The following is a 19,451-nucleotide window of genomic DNA, read 5'->3' on the forward strand; positions in this document are numbered from 1 at the left end:
GAATCGCGTATTACAGTATGATTTTTTGAGTAGGTTAGGAGTAGTAAACTTTTTGTTTTTCTTGTTTTCTCGTTTAAGCTACTTTTCCCTCTTTCCGGTTTTGAAAAAAAAAAAAAAAAGAAGAAGAAGAGAGACATAGAGGTATGATTACAACCCCCAAAAGCAATGCAACCATTCACATTTCCTGCAGTATAGTTTTTCTATTAAAAAATATATAAATAACCCGGTGTAAAATAAATTAAAAAAGACACGATAAGAAACCTTTTAAACTTTTCACCGAAAAGCATAAGTAATAAACAGCACACTTAATTGACTTTTTACGCTAATCAACATACACATATATTGCTTTTCAATTAAAAAATAAAATGTGAAACATACAGAGCAAACTACCTATATATTGATATCTTGTAAGAAAATCTAAATATTAATACCACCTTGATTAAAAAAAAGAAGAGAAAAGCATTTTGTATAACCTGACGTGTGGACTGTGGGATGAGATCATGTAATCATACAAGCACTCTCACACTACCTATAGAAAGCGAGATTAGTGTCCTAATTCCCGGAGGATAAAGTTATATACATTCACCTAATTTTTTATTATATGATATGCACATAAAGAAGAAGAAGAAGAAGAAAAAACTGTTTGTTTTAAAGAAGAAAGTCATAATTCCGCTTTAATTCTGCATGAATTCATGTGTGTTTTTAACTCTCACTCCATGGCACAATCTTTCATATTTGAAAGGCAGAGAGAGAGAGAGAGAGCATATGCAGCCGACAGTAAGGAACATTTTTGGTAGAAACACAAAAACATATTTGCAATAACACAAAAAAAGGTTTGCAACTTTATTTGGGGGGAAGAGAGATCTAAATCTAATGGGTGTTGTTACTGTTCCTGAGTCTAAGCAAAGTGTTGCTGCTAAAAGAGCGTTTCGTCCAAGTTCCAGCATCAGACACACTCCTCAATGGTACTCATCACTAACTCATCTTTTCTTTCCTTTGTGACAGTTTTTTTTCCCTTTGGTTTTCTCTTCCTGCTGATATCTCTGTTCCAGGCCTGTCTCGGACGTTACGAGTGACTTAACCATCGAAGTCGGCTCTGCCAGCTTTTCCCTTCACAAGGTAAAGAAATTCAAGCTAGCTAATAAGCTCGTGAACTCGAAACTGCTTTACACAAACTCGTTGTCTCTTGTTTTTTTTTTTGTTTTCAGTTTCCCCTCGTCTCTCGGAGTGGAAGAATCCGGAAACTTGTTCTGGAATCAAAAGACAAGAACCTTAACCTAGCCGTAGTTCCAGGCGGCTCAGAATCGTTCGAGCTCGCTGCAAAGTTCTGCTACGGCGTTGGCGTCCAATTCAACTCGTCCAACATTGCGGCTTTGCGGTGCGTGGCTCATTACCTTGAGATGACAGAAGAGTTGTCGGAGAAGAACCTGGAGGCGAGAACAGAGGCCTACCTCAAAGACTCCATCTTTAATGACATTTCGAATTCGATCACTGTTCTTCACTCCAGCGAGAGGCTACTGCCTGTAGCTGAAGAGATCAACCTCGTCGGGAGGCTGGTCAACGCAATCGCTGTAAACGCCTGCAAAGAACAGCTAGCCTCTGGTTTGCTCAAGCTTGATCAGAATTTCAGCTGCGGCGTGCCGGAGACTGAGAAACCTTGTGACTGGTGGGGGCGCTCTCTTCCCATCCTCAAGCTCGATTTCTTCCAGAGAGTTCTCTCCGCCATGAAATCCAAAGGTCTCAATCACGACATTATCAGTGACATCCTCATGAGCTACGCTCGCAAGTCACTGCAAATCATCAGAGAACCGAGTCTCGTCAAATCAGATTCCGATCTGCAGAGGAAACAGCGAATCGTCCTTGAAGCGGTCGTGGGGCTCCTCCCAACGCAAGCGAACAAAAGCTCAATTCCGATATCGTTCCTCTCTAGCTTGTTGAAGACCGCTATAGGATCTGGAACCTCCGTCTCTTGCAGATCGGATCTGGAGAGACGGATCAGCCACCAGCTCGACCAGGCGATCCTGGAAGACATCCTTATTCCGGCGAACATGGGCGCCATGTACGACACCGACTCGGTGCAGAGAATCTTCTCCATGTTCCTGAACCTTGACGAGTGCGACTACAGAGATGATGACGACGACGAGGACGCTGGAGATGCGGTGGACGAGAGCGAGATGGCGATTTACGATTTCGAGGGGGCTGAGTCTCCGAAACAGAGCTCCATCTTCAAGGTGTCGAAGCTGATGGATAGTTATCTCGCTGAGGTGGCTCTCGACTCGAGCCTCCCTCCCTCCAAATTCATAGCTCTCGCAGAGCTTCTCCCTGACCATGCTCGCGTCCTCTGCGATGGTCTCTACCGAGCCGTTGATATCTTCCTCAAGGTAGTCCAATCCAAAATATCATAAAAGAATCTGCTTTTTCACTTGACTAAATTATTGCTCACTGTGTTATGGTTTTGGATTAGGTTCATCCCCACATGAAAGATTCAGAACGTTACCGTCTCTGCAAGACAGTCAGCTGTAAGAAACTGTCGCAGGACGCAAGCAGCCATGCGGCGCAAAATGAGAGGCTTCCGGTTCAGATTGCTGTTCAAGTCCTGTTCTACGAACAGACACGGCTCAAGAACGCCATGACCAGCGGCGGTGGCACGAGCCAAAGCCAGTTCTTCTTGTTCACAAACCGCTCGGGAAGCGGGATGGCAAGCGGAGCGATCTCGCCGCGGGACAACTATGCGTCAGTGAGAAGAGAGAACAGAGAGCTGAGACTGGAAGTGGCCAGGATGAGGATGAGGCTAACGGACCTCGAGAAGGATCATGTTTCGATGAAGAAAGACTTCGTGAAGCCGCAGAGCAGGAGGAGGCGTTATGGAATGTTGAGGAAGCTCTCAAGAGGTCTGAACAAGTTGAACGCAATCGTTTTGAGATTTAGGAGCAGCCAAAGTACTCCCAAGAACGGTAAGCATACGGAGGAGAAAACGAATTCGGAAAGACGATTCATGTTTCAGAAGAGAAGATGTCACTCTGTTTCTTGAGTTTCTTCTTCTTCGAGTCTTTCTAATGCTTTTGTGCATGTAATCTTTTTAAAAAAGAAAAAAAAAATGGAGAGTGAATTTGGGTGTGTAGATTTGTAATTTACAGATTCTAGGGTTGCATTACCTTCCCAAGATTGTATATAGCCGTAGTTGATAATAAGGATCAAGTTTGAGAGTGCTGCTTGATTGCTTGGTCAGTTAAAAGAGGAAAAACAATTAAAAAAATTAAAATGAATGTATATCAAAGATAGTTACTAAAAGGCCTTTTCTAGGAAGTAGGCCTAAATATTATTTATTGGGCTCAACGGCCCATAAAACTTCTGCGTGGATAAAGTGGTTTCAAATTAGACGAGCAAAAAAAAAGAATTTTTGAGTCACGGGCCTAATCTTTCCTTTATAGGTAGAGAGAATTTGCAGTATGTCAACGCGTTGTGATGAATGATTCTGATCATAAGGAAAAAAAGAATAGAATCTACGACCTATACAAAGCCCATGGACGGTCGAGATTAGAACTAATAGAATAAATAATAAATATGACTGGTCCTATGTTTGCCACGTCGTTTGATCCCCCACGACAAGGTAATTTATCTGTCTTACCTAAATTTCGTGAAGATATTTACAATTGAATATATATCAAGATATTTCTAATTATAAGTAAAAAAGTTTGAAAACAGAGATTAACCAAACACACAGTCTCTTATCTCACGTATAAAACCAAACAAACAATTGCTGTGACTCTTCAAAGTGTTTGTTAGTCTCACTAGAAAAGTATTTTTGTCTCCCTCTGTAACAGGTTGGCCAAAACCTAGATGTAAGGAAAATTAACTATATAATTTATCTGTAACAAAAAAAGCCTATGATAACTTGTGATGACACACTGCACCACACGAATCCCTTTTTCGTTTTACTTTTACCATCCTTCCAAACAAATGTTTTTTTTTTTTTTGGTTATACGACACTTTTACACACACCACACCAGTCAACACCAGATTTTTGCTTTTTACAGATTCTTTTGACTTTGTTGTATACTATCATTATTTTTAAATTAACCGTTTGATGAATGACTAATTCACTACATAAAAAAAAAAAAAAAGAAATATCACCTTTTGGCCATATTCCAAACAAAAACTAGTGTATTATTATTATTATTTTTTTTTTTTTCATCAACTAGTGTATTATGGTGTATAGACAAATGTCAAGGGTATGTGATGCTGCTGCCTGTCGCAGACCGAAAGCGACCAAACTTATCTTTTTGATTACACACCAAAATATTTAATTGATCGCGTTATTCATTATCCGAAAATATATCTCAAATCCAGCACATGCGGGGCTATAAATAATAGTTTGATCGATCGGCTTGTTCGTCATCATTACACTCAAGGCTTCGAATTAACATCTCTTCGTCTTTATCGATGGAACGAGTAAGAGATTTGGCATCGAAGAAGGCGGCAGTGATATTCACGAAGAGCTCGTGTTGCATGTGTCATAGCATTAAGACACTCTTCTACGAGCTCGGGGCAAGTCCTGCGATCCATGAGCTTGACAAGGACCCACAAGGCCGTGACATGGAACGGGCCCTCTTCCGGGTATTTGGGTCCAACCCTGCTGTCCCAGCGGTTTTCGTAGGAGGGAGGTACGTCGGCTCAGCTAAAGACGTCATCTCCTTCCACGTGGATGGCTCCCTCAAGCAGATGTTAAAGGATTCTAAAGCCATATGGTTGTGAGTTGTGACTAGTCATCATGCTGCTTACTATAATTAATTCGCCACTAATTCATATTAATTATCATTTATTTTCGTGAATGATATATTATAATTTACATATATTTATCTAAGTTTTTGATGAGCTATATACATCACACATTCTGCGTGAATTATAATGTTAGAAATCGTAGAAGATTATGCTCGTAGAGTCATATTAGTTAATTATCAGTTGATACGAAGAAACTTTAATGTAAAATCAATTAACACATAAAGGTAGTTAATTAATATCGGAAAATAACCTGGATTTAGCATAATATCTTCCGATAATGGGGAAACAAATGTATGTATAACTAACCGATATACAGATGAATATCGAACTGTAACAAATATGATCGGTTTCGAATCAAACATAAAAGATAATCCCCCTCATGGAAAGCTATACTACACTCACAAATGACAAAACAATCGGAAAAGTAAACCAAGAATGACACAGATGATGGTTAACATATGCGTGTGATTCACGCGTGCGTCCGGCAAGAAAGACATTTCGAAAGAAATGAATCAAACATTAGTGTAAGTGTGAAAGAAGAATATATAAAAAGAAAGATGGAATAATTTTCTTTGGCAAGTTGGTGTTGGCGGAATCACCATGTACTATGCATATTGTTGATACATAGATATACATGTTTATCACCGAAAGGTCCAATCTTTTTCATTTATCCTCACCTTGAAGCAATGTGACTCAATCAAAGGAGATATGTTAAGAGAATCCGTTAGATTATAAATTGACAAGCCTCTTTTCTTTTTCTAGGGGTAGGCTAGTATCATGCTATATTTCTTTTCACATTAGTTTGAATATCAGTTTAAAGAAATCGATTAGCCAAAAAAATTAATAAGAAATCGTTTGATATCTACCATTGTTGTAATCAATGGTTGCATGCATGCATAGCGTGTAATTTAGGGTGCAGAGATGGTTGTATAATTAGAAGCATGGGTTATGGTGAATGAATACAAGTGTTTTTTCTAAATTTTCAATACAACACATGGTAAAAGTTAACTAATTTCGGTAGAATAAAAAAAAAGTTTATAAAATTATTTTTCCTATCATCTCCATTCCATTCATTTTTTTATTCTTTCTAAACTGTAAATATCATATAAATGAAAATTGGGTATTACAACAAGCTAACCCATGCTTTTGTAACCATGGCAAAAAAAAAGAAATGGAAAAAACATGGCAACAAATGATTTTAGTGAAGATATAAACCAACAATTAACGCATCCATAGAAGCATTACTTATTCTTATATATTTCACATTCATAATTATTCTTGTGCTTACCATTTAGATGTTTATATCGATGTCACGGCCGGCAATGCGTATATACTAATATTTACGATTAACCCGCAAAAAGGTGAAATTTTACGAATACGATTCGGAAAAAGGTAAATTTTTGACGCATTAATTTTCGAATCGTATTCAGAAATTACTAATCAGCATGTTATATGACGATCGAAACAGCTGCAGCGTAAATAAAAATAAATCGAATAATTTAGAAGTGAGAGAAATGTCTGCAATTTGTGCAGTCAAACAGAATATAAATACGAAGAAAAATACTCAAATAGCCATCTTTTTTGAGCATCTGATATTTATCTTTCCTTTTTGATATTTTCTTATACTTTTTAAATGTGCCTTTCTTTCTAATTAACAAGGAAAAAAATAAAATAAAAACACTCGAAAGACACACTCCCTTCCTATAAATAGCCAAGCAGATGTCAAGCTTTTTACATACTCAAAACAAAACATACATCAAAACGCTAAAGTTTAAACCCTAGCCATCATCAGATCTTCAGATTTCTGAGGATCATGGACAAGGTGATGAGAATGTCGTCAGAGAAAGGAGTGGTGATCTTCACGAAGAGCTCATGTTGTCTCTGCTACGCCGTTCAGATCCTGTTCCGTGACCTTAGGGTTCAACCAACCATCCACGAGATCGACAACGACCCGGACTGCCGTGAGATCGAGAAGGCTCTTCTCCGGCTCGGCTGTTCCACGGCGGTTCCAGCTGTCTTTGTCGGAGGCAAGCTTGTTGGCTCCACCAATGAAGTCATGTCCCTTCACCTTAGTGGCTCTCTCGTCCCCTTGATCAAACCCTATCAGTCCATCCTTTACTAGCAAATCAAACCAACTCAATATATATTAGCTAGTGAGAATAAACACAGTTAAAGCTAGAGTGTGAGCTAGCTAGATATTCAGTGAGGACTTCGTCTGAAATGTTTATCTTATGTATGTTCTATTGTTTAGCTTCTCTCGTGTTTCAGTTTAGTTAATCAACTGGTGTATGTTGATGTATAACTCTCTGTTCATGCTAATGAAAAATAGTATTCAAACTCTGATGTTATTTTCTTTGAAAAACTTTTTCACATATCATATTATATTATACACAATTGTGTATATTATTAAGCAGTTTAGGGCTTTCCATTTAATAAGGCAAAAAACTGTTTATATACTTCTTAATTTGTTTTTAACATGGTACCAAGAAGATGAAACGGACTTTTATTCGTGAAATATTTCTGATTATATATGTTAATTAAGTAGGCGGTTAGGGTTTTATAATTAAAAAAATGAAAACTTGCAAATAACATTTTGAAAATATAAAAGCTGCATTTTTTTTTTAACTTTGTAGCTAAAATAAAATGTGACATTAAGTATGAATGGACTTGCTAACACATATGCATATGCATGAACTCGTCTTCTGATTATTAAGATACTAATTAATAAGTCGGCGTCATCATTATTAGTAAGACCTATTGATATGTAAGATTATGTCGGGAGATATGCAGGTTTAATTAGCCTAGCTAGGATGTTGTGTTTAGAGCGTAATTTTATTCACGGATGATTTTTCTTAGCCATTGCCCATTAGAGCATACATCCATATATGTGAAAGTATTAGAATAGACTTGAGTCTTCACCATAGAAATTCGGTATATAAAAAAAACAATGATATGATACCAATGGCCAAATGCAACTAAAGCAGTTTGAGGAAAAGAATGGAAGATCTTTGGCGGTCCAAAGTATATCATGGCTACACAAAATTTATCATTGCTTTTTTTTTTTTCCTTTCTTTTATTCTTGTATCCTAGAGAAAAATTGTATTAATGAACTTTTTATATATATGAAACTCTTTGTTTTTTTGTTAGCTACTCGTGTTGCAGACATATTCTCATAATCAATAAAAACATGCAATGATTTTTTTTGTTCTTGCAAAGAAACATGCAATGTATTTATAAGGAAAAAATTACTAACGTATCATGAAATAGTTGTTATATACTGGACATTAACGATCCTCTCAGCGATATAGATAACGAAGCATATAATTATTCTTTGTTCCACTTTTTGTCACTTGAGATTGAATGTAACTGCTTTGTAGATATAAAAATTTAAAATTTATTACGTACAGATTTAACCACGTTAATTAATTAATAAATAATGGATTTGAGCTTCACATGCATGATGCATTATATAAGTATATAACCATGCATCATTATTTATTTCCCTTTAGTTACTCAAAGTAGTTACCCAAATCAACTACTTCAAAATTCTCTAATCAAGCGAGTAAAAGCCTCTATAGTTATAGTCCCTATATAGACCTTGAAGTTTTGTTTTTGAAAAAAATATTATTACACTGAGTTCATAAAGGTGGAAGGAAATAATAAAGGTAGAATCCCTTTACATGATGTGCGGAACAACTTTCTTAACCTCCAACTTCTTGGGATCGTGGGAATTGGGAGAATCTAATCGGAAGTTGTATAGAACGTGTAAGAACTAAGAACCACATTCACTTTGTTGTCATTGTTATGAGATTCAAGATTCTTTGACCGGCGCGTGATAAAAGCATCCACCTATAGGCTTAAGATTCGTATCCAAGAAAATATCGAGAACCTCGATGATTACTTAGAAAATGGACCATTTAAAAAAAAATTAAAAAGGAACGAAGCTCATACGAATATTGAAATCCACCAAAGCGAAATGGTACAACATTCGGTTTCAGTTTAGTTTCTATTTGTGTTTTTATTTTTATTTTTTATGTTTGCTTTAGACTCTGCTAATTCATATTCAAATTGATTCTTGGTTAGTTAATTTGAATCGGAAAACTCTCAAGGTGTTTAAATGAAGTAATATTTTGTTTGGTAACTTGTCTTTAAATACGTTCATATATATATATATACACACTGATACATACTAAACCTGATTCACCGATAACTAATTGGATCTAGTAATCCAATGGCTCCAAATTCAATTTCGATTTTTTAAAAATCAATTGTTATAGCCATGTTACGACTTAGACGAGGATGCAAAAGCAACCCTAGCTAGACTATCTAGTGATATGTGTTACTTTTCAAGAGCAGTAGCCAGTAGTTGTCGAGATCATGTTTCCAACAGAGTATCTCAAAAAATGTCTAAAAAATTAAAAAAAATAATAATAATTAAAAGTAAAAGAGAGAAACTGTGAGACATTGTGTATAACACTTAGCATCATTTAGTTAAAGTTTTTTCAAATTAATTAAAATTTAAACAAATAATTTATTTATTATAAAAATATTAAATTATTATATTTGAGAAACTTCTATAGTTTCTCACCATTGGAAATGCTCTTAGTGTCTCTGGGATGTTCGAACAACAGCCCACTAATAATTTATTTGGTGATAAAATGTGAATTATATTACCAAAAGGAACAAGGTTATTTACAACAGCTTGGGGCAGGGAGCTTCTATGGTCAAAAAAATTAAAAAGCCTTAGATTACTATTACATAGAACAGCCCACTAATATTACCCAGCATGTCTCTTTTTTCGGTTTTCCATCGTGTCCTATAAGTCAAAACTATGGTTTTAGTTAATCTTGAATAGGTTTAAGTCAGTACGGTTCGAGATAACTCTAATTGACAACTACCTTCATGGAGTAATAGTTATTGAGGAAAGATGATGAGATTTTAGTGGAGATAAGCAATTTTGGACTCAATAATCTTCAATTAATTGTGGGATCCATTTTCCATTTTATCTATATATATATATATATATATTTGCAAACAAACAAAAAAATTGGATAAAAAAGAAGAAAAATTCACTATCGAGCATTCTAGCTATGTCGGTAACGTGACAAAGTCCTTTTTTTTTTTTTGTTTGTCTGTTTTTTAAAAGTTAATCAAATCGGCCAACGCTGCCTCAACAACGAGCTTCCTTTTTCTAACGTCCCTAATTTGCCACGTCCATTTTCTGGACTAGTCTCGGTTTAAAAATCTTAGCTTATACTATATTTTTGTGGCCAACTTCAACTACTCTTTCTCTTACTCCCTTCTTTAGTTGTCTTAGTTTTGTCATTATTTTGTAATAACCTATAACAAAGTATTGTATATACGGTATTGGTAGCCAAAATGTGTTATGTTAAATTCTAGGCTAATCTGGTATAATATATATATGCATGTCAAGAAAAGTGATTAATTTGTTTGCTTGTCTATTCCATATATAGTGTGTAGAAGTGGCTTTGTCTTTATCACCTACTATATCAGAATTATTTGACTTATGGGCATTAATGCTATTTATTTATACGGTGAAAAAATCTTCAAAATTTTACGAATTCACTTGTATCACGTTCACTACTGACAGTTTTACTACTGGTTGGACGACAAACTGTAGTAATTCAGTAAATCCGTCCACTAATTTCTATTAAACATTTTTACTTTTTTAAATTTAAAACAAAGTATGTTTATACCAATTAATTGTATCATTATTCGAATTCAAATCCTTTGTAAGCAAAATAACTATATTTCACGAGTTAAGGAACAAAATAAAGAAAGGCACGGGAAGGTGAAGAGAGTACTAGCTAGTGTGTTTCCAGCTTCTTCCCCAAGAAATAAGAATTGACTTTGTCTAAGCAAATGGCGTCACTTTAACGTCATTACCTAGAATGCAATTAAGATATGGCTTTTACATAAGCCACCAAAATTGGTTCAAAATATCCCAAGAAAACAACAATTGTACCTTGATTTTCTTTCTTCTTCTTACCAAATCTGTCGGCATCGTCTCTAATCTAAGCTCCTCCTATGGAAGAAGAAGAAGGTCATCAGCAGCGTCGCCGCCTCTGCGACTATTGCGACTCCTCCGTGGCTCTTGTCTACTGCAAAGCTGACTCCGCCAAGCTCTGTCTCGCCTGCGACAAGCAAGTCCACGTCACCAACCAACTCTTCGCCAAACACTTCAGGTCACTTCTCTGCGACTCCTGCCACGACTCTCCCTCTTCCCTCTTCTGCGAGACGGAAAGGTCTGTTCTTTGCCAGAACTGCGACTGGCAACACCACACCGCCTCTTCCTCCCTTCATAGCCGCAGACCCTTTGAAGGTTTTACCGGCTGTCCCTCCGTGCCTGAGTTGTTGGCAATCGTTGGCCTCGATGACCTCACTCTCGATTCCGGTTTGCTTTGGGAGTCACCGGAGATCGCTAGCCTCAACGACCTTGTTGTGTCGGGCGGGTCGGGTACTCATAACTTCCGGGCCACGGATGTTCCTCCTCTGCCTAAGGTATAATAACTTGCTCTGTTTTCTTCGAGCCAATTGCTCTGTTTTTTTCTTTCTCTGAAATGCTTTGAAAATCTCCAGAACCGTCACGCCACCTGCGGTAAATACAAAGACGAGATGATCCGACAGCTCCGTGGACTAGCGAGATCCGAGCGGACTTGTCTGAAATTCGAAACCCGGGAAGCTGAGATGGATGCCGGATTCCAGTTCCTGGCGCCGGATTTGTTTTCTACAAGCGAGCTGGTAAGATAGATAGTCACTAGTCAGTCTGCTTTTGGTTGTTTTTGTGCTTATTTGTCAATTGATTTTCCAACGCATAAATCAAATATGAAGGAGAGTGGACTGAAATGGTTCGATCAGCAAGATCATGAGGACTTTCCATATTGCTCTCTGCTAAAGAACTCGTCAGAGTCAGATGAGAAACCTGAGAATGTAGACCGAGAGTCTTCTTCGGTGATGGAGGAGGAGATTGTGATGGTGCCCGTTTGCACTAGTACAAGGTCGACGACACATGAGATCAACAGTCTTGAGAGGAACTCTGCTCTCTCTCGCTACAAAGAAAAGAAGAAATCTCGAAGGTTAACTCTCATCTCTAATTTTAAAACCATTAGGATTGGGATTCATTCATCAATCATGTCTTGATGAAACAGGTACGAGAAACACATCAGGTATGAATCACGCAAGGTTCGTGCAGAAAGCAGGACAAGAATCAGGGGACGTTTCGCCAAGGCAGCAGATCCATGAATGATGTGTCCAATTACTTTGATAACCAAAAAGAACTTTTGTATTATTAATGGAATCATATAATAATGTCTATGATCAGATAAGTTTTTGTTATTCTAAGCTTAGGAGTTTACCACTGTATATCGACCACACTCTCAAATAGTCACTTAAGAAACCGTCTGTTTTTTTTTTGTTTTGCCTACGATTCCTAATTTGCCTAAGGCAACATGGAGGATCACAGAACAAAACATGGATCACACTTATATACAACTACACAAGCAAGCAGCAAAAGATGCAGCTTCTTGTTTATGAACCACGGAGAGATAGACTTGTTGTAATGTTAAAAAGTGAGATTGGACCCATAAGAATACGAGATCCATCGAGCTGTAATTAATATTATGGACCAATGGAAATCTGAGATGTAATGTGAGTTTTGGTTGAACAAGGAATCTGGAGAGGTTTTTCTTGTTTAGCAATCAGTAAACACTAAATCGTTTATCAGACTTGTGGTTCTAATTCTCTGTCTTCTTGTTACTACTCAACTTGGACTTTTTTATTTGTTGATGGTTTACATTTTCGGATTTGAACATTTGGTGAAGATTGGTGGAGATGAGAGGAAGAGTGGCTACAGCTTTAAGCAATCTTGCATCTCTCAGTCTTCGTCTACTGTTTGTTGACGTTGAAGATTAGGCTCCAACAAACTTATATTTAACCCAGCCTTCCTCTGTTAATTCTCCTGTCTTCTACGCACAAGACTGCTGATTCCCGTAGAGACATCTTCACCACACTGTTGAGAGATCTCTGACATGGGACCTGGAGGACCTGGAGGACCCGGAGGACCTGGTGGACCAGGAGGACCAGGGTTTTTGCCACCTGGAGGACCAGGGTTCTTGCCACCGGGAGGACCCGGCTTCTTCCCACCCATTGGTGGTTTCTTTTCTGGGTTCTCAGACATGATATGTTCCTGGTAAAGACATTTTCTGTTTTGCTATGTGTTTTGTAAAGTGTTAAGTTGTTAGTTTGACTATGGTATCTTGCAGTCTATCTTGCCTGTGCTGCTGCTGGCTGCTACGAGATTGCTTTGGCGGCTCACCACCACAAGGACCGCCACTTCTTCCTCCCTATAATTGATCACATCTAGCTCTTTTGGTCACAAGCATAATATTAAAGCGATCTCTGTATATGATATTGCTGATGCTTGTCAAATTCAATCTTATATATGACTCAGATACTTCAAATATCTGGATTACTGCTCTGTCTGGATATATATTCTCCAAAAAAACGATCAAATTAATTATCAGAGAAATGAAATCATAGTCTGGAACTACAATCACTAGCAACACAACGCAACAACAACAACAAACACAATCTACAGTCTTCGATTCTTGACTCTCTCTTTTTGTATGGACTTTGCCAAGACTTTTGAAACTATGTACACACACTTCTAAGACGAGGCCAAACCAGTCTTCTCTTTCAACATGATACAACTAAATAAACCCGGAGTCACACGGTTTGTTGGAAATCATTCACATGCTATCTTGGTGTCGAAACTGCTAAGGCAAATGGTGAAGGCCTGGAAGGCAGAGATTGGGTACTGATAATCCATTGTGAACACATCTTTTCCGACTTTCCCGAACTGGAGAATCACGTTTTCGTGCTCAGGTCCTGCAGGTCCATTCTCAGGAGCAGCTACCAGCTGAAAGTTTTTGACCGAAGCAACAGTGACTCTCCCATTGAAGTTTAGGCACCAGCACTGGAGCTGTTCGTGCCATCTGGGCGCTTTGTTCTTCAGGACAAGCAGTCCTTCCTTCTGAGCAGCAGACGCTGGACCAGAAGAAAGACTCTCTGCACGAATTGATTTCGACCTGAAGAAGGAGAAAGACGGGAAATTTTCAAGATTGCTGTGGATAAGTTCCGTCTGAGTTGGAGCTGTTCCTCCAGGTTCAACAGCTGATGCAGGGATGGCATCCATGACACACTGCATCCTCCTCGGTCCTCTGGTTTGATACGACAATGTTCACAATTAGCAAAAGCCATAAAAGCAACCACCGTTTTCTCTCACAATGTATCTGTAAGCAAGGAGATAAATCACCTGGAACCCAAGACGTTAAGCTCATATGAGATGTGTGCTACAGGATAGTTGCCAGATGGAATTCTTGGGCTCACTTGTTTCAGACTGAGAAGTCTGCTTGAACGGGTTCTGGTAACCTGAGTTCCAGGATTCGTCGGCTGAGCGTCAAATACAGTGAACTTGGTCCCCAGAAAGTTAGATCTGAAAGAAAGTTAAGATAAAAGAGAAGGGTTATGTCAAATATATGAAAAAGCAGGTATTTAAAACCATGGGGTCAATCGGTAGCTAAGTACCTTAGCTTTCCGATGTAGGTATTGCTTCCTCTGGAGACATCATCGCAGTTTAAGGAGATGATGTAGTCAGTGCAAGTTGGCCTCCGAAACCTCTTGGCAGCAAGAAGGAACTTTCCATCATCATTTGAAGCTGCTGCTGAAACAGAAAAAGTAAACTTTTCACTGTTATTCACAAACACATAAGGTATGCAAAGAGAAAAGAAGTAGCATCTGTGAGTGTTCACCTTGGTTTAACCCGAGGTACAGGTAGTAGGTTTGATTGCTGCGGTTTCTCATAATATAGCACTGAACAAGTGATCCCCTTGGACCGGGCTAAAAGAAAGTCAGGAAAAAGATGAGCCTGGATAAGCACACAAGTCAGATATAAAGTAAAAAAAGAGAAAGTGAACCTGTTTGAGGGAGATAGGAAAAGTCAATTTGCTAGAAACCTCAGGAACTTTGACAATCTCCTTGACGATCTCACGCCAGTTCCTGCAGACACCAGCGCAAGAAACAACATTCTTTCTAGAGGGCCAAGTGTCTTCGGATAGCTCAATCCTCATGAGAACATCCCTGAGGAGCTCCGGAGGCATGTTAGCCCAGCAGCTCTGCTTGAAAGCATCAACAGGAACAGAAGTATCCTGAACAACACGTTGAGACCTGGATCTACCATAGCCGAATCTGACATCGAATCCCTTTCTAGAAATACTCCCAAGCTCTCCTCTCATGTCCTGAATGAGACTCTTGAAGGACATGGCTCTGGATTCTAACTAATAGCAAGCTTTAAGCAGACTCTATATCTTGGAAACGCATCTAATTCAAAGTTGCAGACTTTGTAAAGAACCCTAATAAACCCACATTCTGACTGAATGAGATCTCATCACAAGATCTGTTCCCCACCCAATCTATACCAATTAAAACACAGGGTCCTCCTTATCACATTCAGATCGAGAGTAAGAAGCACACACAAGATCCGATTAGATGGAGATCCGGAAATAAAGAATAAATACCTAAAAATCCGATTAGCGGCTACGTTAGGAAGAAGCTAAAAACCACAAGTTATCGGAGCTTTCACATCAATGGCTTCCGCGACGGAAAAGAATCCGGGTGGAGCTTGGGAACAGTACCCAGGTCCCAGATTGGGGCATCGAAATCGACAACCAACACTCGAAAGACAACAGAAGAAGAAGAAGAAGAAGCGGTCAGAGGAATATAGATTTAGGGTTTGGGCATTTTGACGGGGGGAGTGTGTACAATGAATGTGTATGTATGTATGTGTGTCTCTGTGTTATCCAATCGCTTCCTTCCCTCTCTCATTTTTTTTATTGTTGTCAGTCAGTCATCGTTTTTTTTTTTAATTTTTAACACTACCAAATTAATACATTTTATTTATTTATATATCAATTGAAACTGATTAACGGAAATAAAGAACAAAAAGTGATGACATTTCTCTTTCTCGTTGTTATCTGGAAATGTTGGAACTTCACCGTAATAAATATGGTATCTTGTTCAATGGAAAAGACATTTGAAGATAAGAAGACTTTGGTTTAATGGAAACTTTCTTTCCGTTTTTCCTCTTTTTACGCAAATTGTATTTGACAAAACAAATTAACCAGTAGGCTTTTTGTTGCCGTGATCACCGCACTTTCGCCGCTTTGAAGGTCCAAAAGGTGTTTTAACGTTTTACTTTGAGACTTTCTTTTTCTTTATAATTAAGATGGATGAAATCTTCCATCTTTGGATAAATAAAAATAATAATTTGGACTACTATTGATTTGGTCAAATCCAAAGACGTAAAGAAACGTCAATGAAAAAATTTATTGGGCCGTAAGAATCCTTTTTACCGCCGATATTTTGGGCCGAATTGAAGTGGGTCTCGATCCTAACTATGCCTACACACCATAAAGAAAGAAGTTAACAACGGCAATAAAATCATCATCATTTGGCCTTTTCTTTCAAACCTGTAATACTAATAGAGATATCCTTTCTCGGGCACTCTCTACACACTGTGAAGTGGCTCTTTTGATGATTTTTGATTGCATAGGTGAGTTTTTTCCCTCCAATCATTATCTCTGCTACTGCTATACCTTGGGGACTTATCTTTGCCCAGAATGTTCCATTGCATAGCTGTTTAAATGAGCAGTATTCTCAGTCTTCCTCTGTTGAATAGCATAACGCGACTGGAAAATGATGAGCAGGAATATCGAGAAGTGAGTGATTGTTAGCCCATCGTGCTGCAACTAGTCATGCCTTTCTCTTCTGGAATGTTGTTAGGCTATTTGCTGCTTCACCTCATTCTTCCTTCCCTGAATTCACATCCCAGGAACATCGGCAGGTGTTAGTTCAATGTTGCTCGGGCTTGTGATGCTAGGAAGAGCTAATTCTGTTTTCTCTCTGTCTGCACTGTCCAACTTAACCAAAAAAATCACAAGCAGAGAAGATCAGCTTCAGAAAACAGGTAATTATTAATAAGTTAACACTGAGCCTCCTCAAGCTGTAAGATTGTAAAAACCAATGGTACAAGGCAGATACAGTAGGGTGGTGGGTGCGAGGCGCAGTCTCTATAGCACTTGCGTATAACAAGGTACATGCCGAACATAACATTTGTAATATCTTTCACCTGATAGAATTGTGTGCAGTTTAAGCGTTCGGGGCATAGCTAGTTCCAGGGAAATGCTATAATGATCACAAGCACCATCAGAGCACAGCGGTAAGGAAACGGGAGGAGATTCGACAATTTTTGGTGGCTACTAAACGGTTGGTTAATAGAAATGCAATGTATTTGTGCGGTGAAGGAAAAGGATAAAACGGAAAGAAATGAAGAAAAGGCCAAAAGAAGAGATAAAAAGAAGACTAAGACACAGAGAAAGAGAGATACTTGGTTGGTAAGCGTCTGTGAATGGCAACAAAGGCAGGTCTCCTCCCGTGGCTTATCCCATCGCCGAGACACGTGTCGCTGTTCCCAGTGGTTCAATTGCCGGCCGGATGGTGTGTAAGCAAGAGGAGAGCAGCAGACGTAGCAGTCTCCGTCGCCTTCAATCCTTCTGGCAATTTCGACATCTCTGACGAAGGTGCCTACTTGGTCTTCCTTTTTCTTACCCAATTGATTGACTCGAATAAAAGGCTGCTAACGAATTTCATTGTCAAAGGAAGCAGATCCTTCAGATAAAGTAGAACCTCCGATGCCTCCGACGACGGGACGGTACGAAGTAGTGATCGACAACGACTCAATTGGGCGGCTTGACCTATCCCCGTTTCAGAGAGCCACCGGCATAAGCTCACCTTCCTCAGGTAGGTATACATATTTATTTATCCCTCACGTGAATGTGATTGATTCGTTGACTGTGTGTGTAGCTGAACCAAAACGGTATTTGGATCGAACCATCGGATTCACCATCAAGTACAGGAGAGAAGATCCCGGGGATCCGCGGGAGCTGTCAGAGTACCCAGACATAAGACTGTGGTTCGTGAGGCTGGACGCGATGTACCCGTGGCTGCCTCTGCTGCTGGACTGGCGAGCTGGAGAGCTTGCTCGATATGCGGCCATGTTAGTGCCGCACCAGATGAGCTTGAGAATGGGCGTCGTTTTCAATCCGGAGGCGTTGGAGCTATTCGTGATGAACAAAGTGTTTGTGGTTTATCCGTGGCTGAAACGGCACGGCGTCCCCAAACCCAGGTTGAAGACAAGCGACATGGCCAGAATGCTCGGCTTCGGCATCGGCGATGAGCTCTTCGACTTGATCGATCATCATCAATAAATGAATTGTGTGTGTTGTCTCAATCAAAGCCCTCATTTACATAAGTGGGCCTCATTATGGGCTTCTGATGAAGATTCTTGATATTAAATACACACGTGGCGACTAGCCATTGGACAAGGCGTATTAATAGCCGTAAAATCTGGGAAAATAAATTCAAATCGAGAAGCGATAATATTCAAAATTTGAAAAAACAACAAAAATCTACGCTCCGTTAATTCTCTTTTCTCTAGTCTACATTATTATATCGCTCGCTCTTCCAGGTTGAAAAAAGAAAAGGTATGATGATTCTTCTTCCAGGTTGCGTTCCAGTTTCTAGAATTTTTTTTTTTGTTGTTGTTGAAATGGGATATATTGTTGTGTTAGGGAAGACAACTCCAAAAACAAAAATGGTGAGAGAAGAGGAGAAATCGAGATGGTGGTGGTTCGAGAGTCACAAGAGCTCCAAACACTCTCAGTGGCTTCAATCAACACTCGCTGGTTACTTTTTGTTCACTCAGATCCATTTTATTATAAACAATCTGATGTTTTTTTTTTTTTACAAATTTGGTGGGTGGGTGCAGAGCTTGATGCCAAGACAAAGGCAATGTTGAAGCTGATTGAAGGCAACGCAGACTCTTTTGCGCAGCGTGCTGAAACTTACTACAAGAAACGTCCTGAGCTTATCTGCTTTGTCGAAGACTTTTATCGAGCTCACCGTTCCTTAGCCGAGAAGTTTGACCACCTCAAATCTTCCGACTACGGATCTCGCTCCTCTAAGTTTCCCCAACAATCCATGGACTCCGTTTCTGACAGCAATTCTCACTTTCAAGATGCCCATTCTGAGATCGCAGACCCTGAAGATGACGAACTTGACTCTCCCTTTGCTAGTCACAAAGAAGATGAGACTTGGAATTTGGAGCAAGAAAGGTCGAAACTCATCGAAGAGAGTGATGCTCTGAGGAAACAGCTGCTAGACAAGGACGAAGAGAAGAGAGAGGTCATCAGACAGCTTTCTCTAACCCTTGAGACCCTCAAAGACGAGAACTTGACCCTCAAGAGACGCCTTGCCCACCATTCTCTCAAGCGACGCACCTTTTTGGAGTTCAAGCCGCTCGACAAGTTCTTCGGGAAGCTGTTCTACATTGTGTGCGATGGCAACAAGGTCGTTTAGCTGGCTCATCTACCTCATGAGCTTAGCTTCGCTAGTTTCTGTGTTTGATTTCACTGTTTATTAAGACATATCCTGTCGTTTCCGTGCTGTATTATAACCGGTAATTATCCTACTTAACGCTTGCTGTTCTGATTTGTTCAATCACAAGAATCCAGTTTCAGACAAGGTCGTGTGAT

General features: G+C 39.1%; 7 protein-coding genes and 2 long non-coding RNA genes across 15 annotated transcripts; 7 read left to right on the forward strand and 2 right to left on the reverse strand.

The window, feature by feature from the left end:
- Positions 1-463: 463 nt before the first annotated feature.
- LOC9316394 (BTB/POZ domain-containing protein SETH6) lies at positions 464-3,208 on the forward strand. Its single transcript, XM_021030032.1, has 4 exons — positions 464-965; positions 1,053-1,119; positions 1,209-2,381; positions 2,465-3,208. The coding sequence occupies exons 1-4, from the start codon at positions 874-876 to the stop codon at positions 3,029-3,031; spliced, it is 1,899 nt and encodes a 632-aa protein (XP_020885691.1). The 5' UTR covers positions 464-873; the 3' UTR covers positions 3,032-3,208.
- Positions 3,209-4,218: 1,010 nt separating this feature from the next.
- LOC9316395 (putative glutaredoxin-C12) lies at positions 4,219-4,770 on the forward strand. The gene has a single exon (XM_002880282.2). It carries the CDS (start codon positions 4,444-4,446, stop codon positions 4,753-4,755), a length of 312 nt encoding a protein of 103 aa, XP_002880328.1. The 5' UTR covers positions 4,219-4,443; the 3' UTR covers positions 4,756-4,770.
- Positions 4,771-6,509: 1,739 nt separating this feature from the next.
- LOC9316396 (glutaredoxin-C13) lies at positions 6,510-7,125 on the forward strand. The gene has a single exon (XM_002880283.2). It carries the CDS (start codon positions 6,596-6,598, stop codon positions 6,902-6,904), a length of 309 nt encoding a protein of 102 aa, XP_002880329.1. The 5' UTR covers positions 6,510-6,595; the 3' UTR covers positions 6,905-7,125.
- Positions 7,126-10,618: 3,493 nt separating this feature from the next.
- LOC9316397 (zinc finger protein CONSTANS-LIKE 13) lies at positions 10,619-12,454 on the forward strand. Its single transcript, XM_021028747.1, has 4 exons — positions 10,619-11,304; positions 11,383-11,544; positions 11,635-11,879; positions 11,952-12,454. Exons 1-4 carry the CDS (start codon positions 10,831-10,833, stop codon positions 12,043-12,045), a joined length of 975 nt encoding a protein of 324 aa, XP_020884406.1. The 5' UTR covers positions 10,619-10,830; the 3' UTR covers positions 12,046-12,454.
- A 443-nt stretch (positions 12,455-12,897) lies between these two features.
- LOC9316398 lies at positions 12,898-13,338 on the forward strand. Its single transcript, XR_002332662.1, has 2 exons — positions 12,898-12,991; positions 13,065-13,338. It is a non-coding gene; the product is annotated as an uncharacterized LOC9316398 (long non-coding RNA).
- LOC9316399 (tubby-like F-box protein 3) lies at positions 13,294-15,702 on the reverse strand. 3 transcript variants are annotated; one of them, XM_021028745.1, is made up of 6 exons: positions 15,378-15,702; positions 14,778-15,272; positions 14,613-14,700; positions 14,389-14,524; positions 14,117-14,296; positions 13,294-14,021 (listed from the first exon to the last, which is right to left on the reverse strand). In XM_021028745.1, the coding sequence occupies exons 2-6, from the start codon at positions 15,120-15,122 to the stop codon at positions 13,547-13,549; spliced, it is 1,224 nt and encodes a 407-aa protein (XP_020884404.1). In that variant the 5' UTR covers positions 15,123-15,272; positions 15,378-15,702; the 3' UTR covers positions 13,294-13,546. The 3 variants fall into 3 exon arrangements, with proteins under 3 accessions (XP_020884404.1, XP_020884405.1, XP_002882136.1); XM_021028746.1 differs by having other exon boundaries at positions 14,389-14,521; positions 14,778-15,702; XM_002882090.2 differs by having other exon boundaries at positions 14,778-15,702.
- Positions 15,703-16,162: 460 nt separating this feature from the next.
- Positions 16,163-17,333, reverse strand: LOC110229199. 2 transcript variants are annotated; one of them, XR_002332663.1, is made up of 2 exons: positions 17,246-17,333; positions 16,163-16,778 (listed from the first exon to the last, which is right to left on the reverse strand). It is a non-coding gene; the product is annotated as an uncharacterized LOC110229199 (long non-coding RNA). The 2 variants fall into 2 exon arrangements; XR_002332664.1 differs by lacking the exon at positions 17,246-17,333 and adding an exon at positions 16,988-17,078.
- Positions 17,252-18,242, forward strand: LOC9316400 (protein CHLORORESPIRATORY REDUCTION 6, chloroplastic). 2 transcript variants are annotated; one of them, XM_021028750.1, is made up of 3 exons: positions 17,252-17,438; positions 17,524-17,658; positions 17,722-18,242. In XM_021028750.1, exons 1-3 carry the CDS (start codon positions 17,267-17,269, stop codon positions 18,123-18,125), a joined length of 711 nt encoding a protein of 236 aa, XP_020884409.1. In that variant the 5' UTR covers positions 17,252-17,266; the 3' UTR covers positions 18,126-18,242. The 2 variants fall into 2 exon arrangements, with proteins under 2 accessions (XP_020884409.1, XP_020884408.1); XM_021028749.1 differs by having other exon boundaries at positions 17,524-18,242.
- Positions 18,243-18,311: 69 nt separating this feature from the next.
- LOC9316401 (protein NETWORKED 3C) lies at positions 18,312-19,416 on the forward strand. 3 transcript variants are annotated; one of them, XM_021028751.1, is made up of 3 exons: positions 18,312-18,401; positions 18,489-18,602; positions 18,686-19,416. In XM_021028751.1, the coding sequence occupies exons 2-3, from the start codon at positions 18,512-18,514 to the stop codon at positions 19,273-19,275; spliced, it is 681 nt and encodes a 226-aa protein (XP_020884410.1). In that variant the 5' UTR covers positions 18,312-18,401; positions 18,489-18,511; the 3' UTR covers positions 19,276-19,416. The 3 variants fall into 3 exon arrangements, with proteins under 3 accessions (XP_020884410.1, XP_020884411.1, XP_002880334.2); XM_021028752.1 differs by having other exon boundaries at positions 18,313-18,401; positions 18,494-18,602; XM_002880288.2 differs by lacking the exon at positions 18,312-18,401 and having other exon boundaries at positions 18,412-18,602.
- Positions 19,417-19,451: the final 35 nt, after the last annotated feature.

The sequence above is a fragment of the Arabidopsis lyrata genome (genome assembly GCF_000004255.2).
Source record: "Arabidopsis lyrata subsp. lyrata unplaced genomic scaffold ARALYscaffold_4, whole genome shotgun sequence".
Classification (NCBI taxonomy): Eukaryota; Viridiplantae; Streptophyta; class Magnoliopsida; order Brassicales; family Brassicaceae; genus Arabidopsis; species Arabidopsis lyrata.